This window comes from Chelonia mydas, chromosome 8 (assembly GCF_015237465.2).
Source record: "Chelonia mydas isolate rCheMyd1 chromosome 8, rCheMyd1.pri.v2, whole genome shotgun sequence".
In the NCBI taxonomy this organism is placed as follows: domain Eukaryota; kingdom Metazoa; phylum Chordata; order Testudines; family Cheloniidae; genus Chelonia; species Chelonia mydas.
In genome coordinates, this window is record NC_057854.1 from 40,026,356 (window position 1) to 40,035,666 (window position 9,311).

A 9,311-nucleotide genomic window follows, 5' to 3' on the forward strand; every position below is an offset into this window, starting at 1 on the left:
GCTGGGATGATTTAGTTGGGGATCGGTCCTGCTTTGAGCAGGGGGTTGGACTAGATGACCTCCTGAGGTCCCTTCCAACCCTGATATTCTATGATTCTATGATTCATAACACTGTAAATTGATGTGTAAACACTCGAGTGACAGTAACCTCCACAGACCTGCCTCTTGTGGTGAGAGAGGGCTGGGTCCTCTGTAGAATTTTAAAAGGGCCCCTTTCAGTGAGGAATGTGTTCTGGGAGATGTGTTCTCCCACCCTGGATCCATGTTACCCGGGACTGGGGCAATGGCCTGACTTCTCTATCAGCGCGCAGCTCAGTGTCGGAGCTGTCACTCAGCCAGGACTCCACACTTTGGGCATACGGATACTTTCTTTAAATTTTAGTCCAATCGCTATAACTCAGCATGGGAAGAAGCTGCTCCACTTCTCCCAGAACTCAAGGGGATGCTGTATATACACACTTCCTTCTCAATATCATCCTCCTGTGCCCATGTGTACACACTGGGGCTTTAAGGAAAAGCACCATATAGCATAAGAGTTAGCAATACTGATTACCTGAAGGAAGTCCCAGGACAGCTGCAGTCCACTGTGGAGTCCTGCCAGGCTGTGAAAATACTTAAAGGGGAAACGCATGTCTCTGTCTCTCTCTCTCTCACACACACACACTGTGTCTCTGTCACACACACACACAAACTGTCTTTCACACTCACCTCCCAGCACATAGTTGTATTATTGTGGTTGTTGTTACTTCTTGATACTTCCTGCAATGCACATATATCCTCTGTGATTTTATTCTTTCAAAGTGCTGTTATTTGAGGTTTTTGACTGGTCTATGTATTTCATAATTTTTATTTCTGTCTTATGCTTAAATTTAATTCTTTGAGTACTGATTTATAAAATGCCTAACCTGTCCTGGCTGGAGTAATTATCCTCATGGTAACTTTTTTAAAATATAGTGTGACAAAGTTCCTCCTCTGCCTTGGTAGGTCCTGCACTTATTGGCGGATTTGCTCGCTTCAGAGATTCACAGCAGCCCTCAGTTTGGTCACTTTTGCTCGTGGCTCAAACCTGCCATTCACTCAGCTAACCTCATTACTGGCTAGCATAGGGAAAGGGAGGAGAACAATCCCCACAGTCTCTGCTGATCCACCTAGTGGGTCGGGGGACAAGCCAGGGACCTTCCCCTCTGGTGCGACCCACAGTCCAGGTCAACTCCTCCTGTATCCAATAGGGAGTTGGGTGGATGGGGGGAATCCAGGCCCACCCTCTACTCCAGATTCCAGCCCAGGGCCCTGTGAATCACAGTGTTTCCTGTAACAGCTGTGTGACAGCTACAACTCCCTGGGCTATTTCCCCATGGCCTCCTCCCAACACCTTCTTTATCCTCACCGCAGGACCTTCCTCCTGATGTCTGATGACACTTGTACTTCTCAATCCTCCAGCAGTACGCCTACTCACTCTCAGCTCCTTGCGAGCCTCTTGCTCCCAGTTCCTTGCATGCACCTCACTAACTGAAGTGAGGTCCTTTATAAACCAGGTGCCCTGATTATCCTGCCTGTTCTAACTGATTCCAGCAACTTCCTGATTGTTCCTTTACTCAGGGAAAAGGGACCTGCTTAATCTGGGGCTAATGTATCTACCTTCTAGCACTCTCCTGTAGCCCTCTGGCCTGACTCTGTCATAATATATTATATCTAGGTTTTTTGTTTCTACTGGTGGCACACATCCACACATTACCTCGGTAATTTGGTGAACATAACAAAATTCATTCTGCACATGGATGGAAAAAATTAGAGGGGACATTGATCCTGACCCAAAAAGGAGTTGTTGGGGGGGGTCACAAGGTTATTGTAGATGAGATTGCAGTACTGCTACCCTTACTTCTGCACTGCTGCAGGCGGCAGCATTGTCTTCAGAGCTGGGAAGCTGGAGAGCAGCAGCTGCTGGCCAGAAGCCCAGCTTTGAAGGCAGAGCTGCCACCAGCAGCAGCACAGATGTAAGGATGGCATGGTATGGTATTGCCACCCTTATTTCTGCACTGTTTCTTGCAGAGCTGGGCCCTCAGTCAGCAGCCCCACTCTTCATCTGCCCAGATCTGAAGGCAGCAGTGCAGAAGTAAGGGTGGCATGGTATAGTATCGCCACCCTTACTTCTGTGCTGCTGCTGGCAGGGTGCTGCCTTCAGAGCTGGGCGCCCAGCCAACAGCCACTGCTTTCCGCCCACCCAGCTCTGAAGGCAGTGCAGTAGTAAATGTGGCAATACCACAACAACCCTAAAATAACCTTGTGACCCCCCTGCAAGTCCCTTTTGGGTCAGGACCCCCAATTTGAGAAATGCTGGTCTCCCCTGTGAAATCTGTATAGTATAGGGTAAAAAGCACACAAAAGACCAGATTTCATGGGGGGAGACCAGATTCCACGGTCTGTGACACGTTTTTCATGACTGTGAATTTGGTAGGGCCCTACTAATAAATGTTTAGTTAGTTTACTATAGAATTGGCTGCCAGGGTTGTCTTTGGCATAAGATCTAGATTACCAATTGATCTGGGGTAAGTGGCTGGTCTCTTGGGACTGGAAGTAACCTGATTTGGTGTATTTTTGGTATAAGTGACCTTTTATCACAAGGTCCAGTATGTCTGGGTGGCAAGATAGACTGGAGAGTCTGAGGGGACAGTCTGTGACTCCATGGTAAGACTGGTACTGTGATCCAGGAGTTCACATTTGTTACTGGCTTGGTGAAATCTAATTATAGAACACACCACCAGCTTGAAGTGTCTGCCTGTTTTTCTGACAGTCTGCCCGGAGGTAGGCACTCACAGTCATGAGCCACTCCAGACAGTGTGACAGTGTGCACTTCAGTAGTGTCTGGTACTCACCCACTAGGAATCCATCATCTGCCTCCCCACTTCCATCCAACACTGGGAGGTCTGAATTATTGAGGTTAAAACAAAAGTGTGACAGTCACTGGGAATCCTTGCACAGACCCATTACGAAAGCCTGCACTGTTCAGCCTGTGGCGCCACAGCCTAGCATTGAGAGGACATTGGAACCCCAACATGGTCAACAGCTGAGTGACTCTTTCAATGAGAAGCTGATGTGATCTGGTGCCCTTCTGACAAGGGCCTGAACGGACTCCCTGAGGCTGTGCAATGTCTGTAGTCTCCTCTCTGGTCTTTTGGAAGGCCCTGGATGGTAGTTACTGTGCTGAAGGCACAAAGAGCATGCGTCCCTTTTGTGGCTCTCTCTAAGTTCTCACTGAGCTCACTCTACAGTTGCATGGTGAGTCTCTACCACTGCATGGCCTGTTCTTCTGGGAGGTCAAGGAAGACCCTGGCACACTCAGACATCCTATTAGCAGAGTAGAACTGTGTCTTCCTCTTCTTCCAGCTCTGGGCCTATGCCAGCCTGGCTCTCCTCCTTCTGCCTCTTTATATAAAACAGAATGATGGCTGGAAGCAGTATGACAGGTGTAGCACTGTGTATCATCCCCCAGCCTGACAAGGTTCATCCCATCAAAAAATGCACATCATCTCCTCCCTCTGGCCTCCCCCAGAGGTATGCCTAGTTTCCCTTCTGTCTCTCCTTCCTTGGCCAGAGCAACTTGATCTGTCACTCTGTCTGTCTTTCTGTCTCCAACACATACTATCATTGCAGTCAGCATATGGTGTGTGCTGCAGCTATGAGAGGCAATGGGTGCCCTGGTCTACACTACAAACTTATATTGGTAAAACTACATTGCTCAGGGGTGTGGAAAATACTAACACCCAGTGTAGACAGTGGTATGTCGACAGGAGGGCTTCGCCCATCAACTTAGCTACTGCCTCTTGGGGAGATGAAGTACCTATGTTGATGTGAGAAGCTCTCCTGTCGGCGTAGGTAGTGTCTTCAGTAAGGTCTGGTCTACACTACAGACCTATATTGGTATAACTATGTTGCTCAGGGGTGTGAAAAATCCACCCCCAAGTGATGTAATTATACTGAGTTAATCCCCTTTGTACACAGCGCAACACCTCTGTGTCTTGGGGAGATGGATTAACTATTCTGATGGGAGAGCTCTCACCCATTGGCTTAGAGTGTCTTTATTAACAGTGTTTTAAGTATAGACATTCCCTCAGTGCTACGGCAGCGCACAGACAAGCCCTTAGAGAAGCTGCACTTGCAGGGAGAGGTGGGAGCCTTTTGGGGCTTTTGAAAATGTGAGATGAGCAGCCATTGCCTTAGCCATGGTCCTGCCCCTCCCATTCATCCTCTTAAAGTGCACAGGACCCTTTGGAGCTGCTCCCCCAACTTTCTGCCATGTGCAGCCAAAGCAGCCAACCCACCCCTTTAGGCACTTTCCTGATGATTTCTCCCAGATTCTGGCCTCTATCTTGATCAAGCAATGTGGGAGAAAAGAGCTTTTTACAAAATTATTTTATTTGATAATAAGAAATGTTCATACACTATGGCAAACAAAACAAAAACATGCCAACTACACCTATCGTAACACTCCTCCTGGTACACACAACCCTCCTGCTGGAGGGAGGTTGTTAAACACTTAGATTTAAATGAACATACTCCTATTCCACAGATTGTCAAGGGCCTGATCCTACTCAGCTGAAGTCAGTGGCAAATATTCCATTGACTTAAATGAGAGGACAGCAATGAGCTAATATAATGACAAAAATGACTAATGTACTGATCCATTTTGATTTAACACATTTTATGTTAGATTTAAAAAACATTTCAAGCAAGTTCCATTGTTTATCGATCTTCCACATTTAACAATATCCTATTGAATTTTGAACAAAGCCAGTTATTCCAGGCAGTTCTCAAGATTTAACAATATTAAACACTGTACTCAAATCCATTCATGCTTTGCAGTGAAGTCATTTCAAAACTCCAGTGATACCACTATGTTATGTGCCATAAACAGAGCAAAATTAAAAGAATTTATGAACTTTATAAAAAGATCTTTATCTTTTCTAAAATAAACTAGTCACATTTTAACAGCTGACATCAGAAATTAGAGTTAATAGATCGGAGGCATGCTCACCCCTTTCCCTCAAAAAAGCCAAATGAAAGGCTCAAGATAAACATAAGCGCTGTTAATAAGCTCTTCAGCCCCATTTTTGAGTACAGCTAGGAGCAGCCTTTTTATGCTGAATCTCCATTCACACCAGTGTGCCTTCCTTTGCAGTTCAAGACAAAAAGAGTGTCTTGTTATCACCGTGTGTGAAAAACGCCATTTATTTCTTAACGCAGTGAATGCGCTAACATTTAGCCCAGTATTATTTTTTGAGTGATGTTTCAATAATGGGAAGGTAGGACTTAAAATTCATTGCTTAGATTTTCTTAAGCTGCGAACTGAACTTTGTGTTTGTGGTTTTTCTAAGTCCTCGTAAAAGGAAGTACGAAATGCATTCACCATCCACTCGGCTCTGAGCTCGAATTCTGTTAATCCCCCTAAACCATAAGATCTGACCACGATGTAATTCTCTTTCAGCATGGTCAATCTCTCCTGCACCTTCAGCTAGTTCTGCCTCAAGGATTTCTTCCTTTGGCCGCCCATGACCAAGTTCTGTCAAGAACTTCAAATAGCTATTTGGAATTGTTGTTATCAGCTGGCCCCACAGTAATGTTCCTATCCCTAGGAAAAGTGACCATAGCCACTGTTCTACTGTAAGCTCAGTACAACTAAAGGGCTTCCCACCAACCTCTACTATAACTAATTGTACAAGTAATGTACCATCAGTTATAGCACAAAAGATGGCATTACTGAATACTCCCTCAAAGACATTCCTTTCACCATGAACCTTTCGGGCATTGATTTCATTACAAAGCTGCATCAACACAAAAGTGTTGAATACAATCGTGTAATGCTTGGAGGGTGGGGAATGCAGAGGAGCATTTCTTCCACTGTCAATATCGAAAAGCTTTTCACCAGTAAAAACAAGTGTAAAGATGACCACAAGCTGATAGAATGCCTGACCCAAAATGTTTTTCATCATTGTGTGGGAGATTAGGGGTTTATTCCTTCCATAAGGCTTCCGTAGCAAGAGAGACTCAGTTGGTTTTTCGGTAGCTAATGCAAGAGAAGCAAATGTGTCCATAATGAGGTTCACCCACAGCATCTGCACAGTTTTCAGTGGTGAATCTTGTGTAATACATGCTCCCACAAATGCAACAATTACTGCTACTACATTGACAGTAAGCTGGAACTGCAAGAATTTGGAGATACTGTCATATACATTTCTGCCTCACATAACTGCTTTAACGATGCTTGTGAAGTTGTCATCTGTGAGAATAATATCCGATGCTTCTTTAGCTACATCTGTTCCAGCAATGCCCATAGCAAAACCAACATCTGCTTCCTTCAATGCTGGTGCATCATTAGTACCATCGCCAGTTACTGCTACAACTTGTCTCTGTTCTGAGATGGTGCTATCAATTATACCTTTTACCAATGTGTGTTTGTCAGTGGGAGAGGACCTTGCAAGCACCCGAAGTTTTGGCCAAATCTTGTCTAGGAGCTCTTGCTTAATCTCTCCTTTTTCATTACGAATTAGTCTGTTCAACTCTTTTCCCTCTAAGCAAAGGAAGGTCTCCCCAGGATGCAAAATACCACATTTCAAAGCAATTGTGCGTGCAGTATTAATGTTATCGCCAGTAACCATACGCACTGTGATGCCAGCATTCTGGCATTTTGTTATTGCATCAGGAACCTCAGGCCTCAATGGATCTTCAATGCCAACAACTGCAATACATGTAAGTTCCATGATAATATTGTTTTCATTTTCCCACTCTGGTTCAGGCTGCCCAGCTGGGAAATCTTTGAATGCTAGACATATGGTTCTGAGTCCATCAGAAGCCATAGGTTCGACCACATTTTTTACAATATCATCATTGTCCTTTGAGTTGAATGGTTTAGGTTTACCAGCAGCATTCAAGATTTTGTTGCATTTTTTAAGTACTATCTCAGAAGCACCCTTGGTGAACATTTGGTAACTACCATCAACATTTTTCAATACCGTACTCATTGATTTTCTATCAGAGTTGAAGGTGTATACTTTATACAGCTTTTCTTCTGGTATTTGATTTCTTACAGCCTGATAATCCTGTTTTAAATCCAGAAGAAATCCCAGCAAGGCACAATCAGTTTTATTGCCAACCTGACGTGGCAAGCCACTTTCTTTTTCAGGAGGCAATATTTTGGAAGTGTAAGCACAATTCACAGAAATACCTGTTAAAAGATAGTTCAGAGTAGTCTGAGGAATTGATTCACGTGCAGGAATAATTTTATGATGCATTTCACTGATGAAAGCCTGGACTACTGCCATTCTGTTCATGGTTAATGTTCCCGTTTTATCCGAGCAAATGGTTGTTGCATTGCCCATTGTTTCACAAGCATCCAAATGCCGCACTAGGTTATTATCTTTCATCATTTCCTTTACAGAGTAGGCAAGTGAAATAGTGACAGCAAGTGGGAGACCCTCTGGCACAGCCACCACCAAGACTGTAACTCCAATAATGAAGAACTTCACAAAATATTTTATATAAACTGGGGTGCACTGAGCAGTCCAAATATGCTCCTGAATCAAGAATGTTTTAATTAAAAAATAAACTATAAGGACAACCACTGTGATCGTAGACATTGCCAACCCTGCTTTGCCAATCTGAACTGCTAATCTGGTAAGTTTCCCTTGTAGGACTGATTTTTCTTTTTTTGGCAAATTTGATTGCCTGTTGACTGTCTCTTCTCCATTAGTGCTTTCTTCACTAGTTCCAGGCTGCATTTCTGTGGCTGCATAATCCTGAGCTTTTGCTTTGTTGCTGTTCTCAGGCAAGCCATCTTGATTTTTCTTTTTCTTTTTCACTTTCTCCTTCTCTTGTTCTCCTCCCACCCCAAGCAAAGTGAGGATAATTCCCATCTGTGAGTTTACACCCACTGCAGTTATTACCATTCTTCCAGAGCCTTCCACCACATGGCTACCAGAAAGCAGCATGGGATCTCCACTCAGAGTTTTCTTAACATGATCAGATTCTCCTGTGAGTGAACTCTCATTTATTTTGAGGTCATTCCCTTGGAGAAGCACACCGTCAGCTGGTAGAAGGTCACCATATTTGATAGGCACAATATCCCCAACTACTATGTCAGTTATGGGTATTTGGATGACTTGACCATCTCTGATGACAGCAAACTTCTGTTCTTTTTCAATACGATGCTGCAACCTCCTAAATTGTTTCTCCTTACTCCAATCATTTAAAGCTGTTGCCAATACTACACAAGCTACTGACAAAAGAATTGCAGTTCCTTCAATCCAAGCCAACTCATTTTCACCCTCTTCAGTAGCAGAATGGTTGTCTACACACACTGTATTTTGTCCTCGTGATGGGGTATAAAAAGAAAGTGCTAGTGATACAGTGGCTGCAATTTCTAATGTAATTAATGTTACATCCTGTAATGCTTCCCATATCAGCTGAAGGAATGATTTAGGTTTTTGGCGGGGTATAAAGTTCTTCCCAAAAACTGCTTGCCTTCCGGCTCTATCTAACGGGTCTCCCCTTATCCCTTCTTGGGGGGATGTTTTGAGCCATGTGCAGATTCCAAAGACATCTCCATAACTTTCTTTTATTTTTTTCAGAGCAGTCACAGATCATAGCTCCATCAGGGCATGCAGCTCTGCCAGGGTCATCTCAAAATCTTCTGCTTCGTGGTGATCTTCCCTGGCCACTACTGTCGTATCTGGTGCACGTGGGTTTCTAGACATGTTCTTGCCGTCCTATGACAACACACAGACCTTTAAAGGGGAGAAGACTGAGTCCAAGAGTCACCCTACACATTTCCCTCAATTTGAATATTTATAGGAGAAACAAAGTCCTTTATCTGGAGATACAGAGAGTCACTGGGGCTGAGAAAAGACACAGATCTTACTGCTACTGCTGCTGAAGCGCCTCTCCTCTGGGGAGATATCCTATTCCTGAGCAGTGAAGACAGGGAGTAAGGAGGCAACCACAGCCTGAGGTGAGTCCTTCAGGGCCAGGGCCCCTCTGTATCTGTCTACACTGCAGCGGGAAGTGAGCCTCTCAGCCTGGGTAGACAGATGTGTGTTAGCAGGGCTAAAAATAGCCATGTGGATGTTGCAGTTTGGGCTGGAGTGTTGGTTCTCAAGCCGGGGGTGGGGGGGACTGGATGGGCTCAAGACCCTGCACTCCAGCCCAAGCAGCAGTGTCCACACAGCTATTTTGAGTGTGCTAGCTCGAGCCCTGCTAGCACAAGTCTGTCTACCCAAGCTGAGAGACTTGCTCCCAACTACAGTGTAGACAGATATCTG

At 44.6% G+C, this 9,311-nt stretch overlaps 1 protein-coding gene across 1 annotated transcript; it reads right to left on the reverse strand.

Moving 5' to 3' along the window:
• Positions 1 to 5,314: 5,314 nt before the first annotated feature.
• Positions 5,315 to 8,912, reverse strand: LOC102943618 (plasma membrane calcium-transporting ATPase 1-like). The gene is given in 3 exon segments (XM_043520735.1): positions 5,315 to 5,404; positions 5,406 to 8,358; positions 8,557 to 8,912. Coding segments are annotated over 3 exon segments (3,234 nt in total). The 5' UTR covers positions 8,748 to 8,912.
• Positions 8,913 to 9,311: the final 399 nt, after the last annotated feature.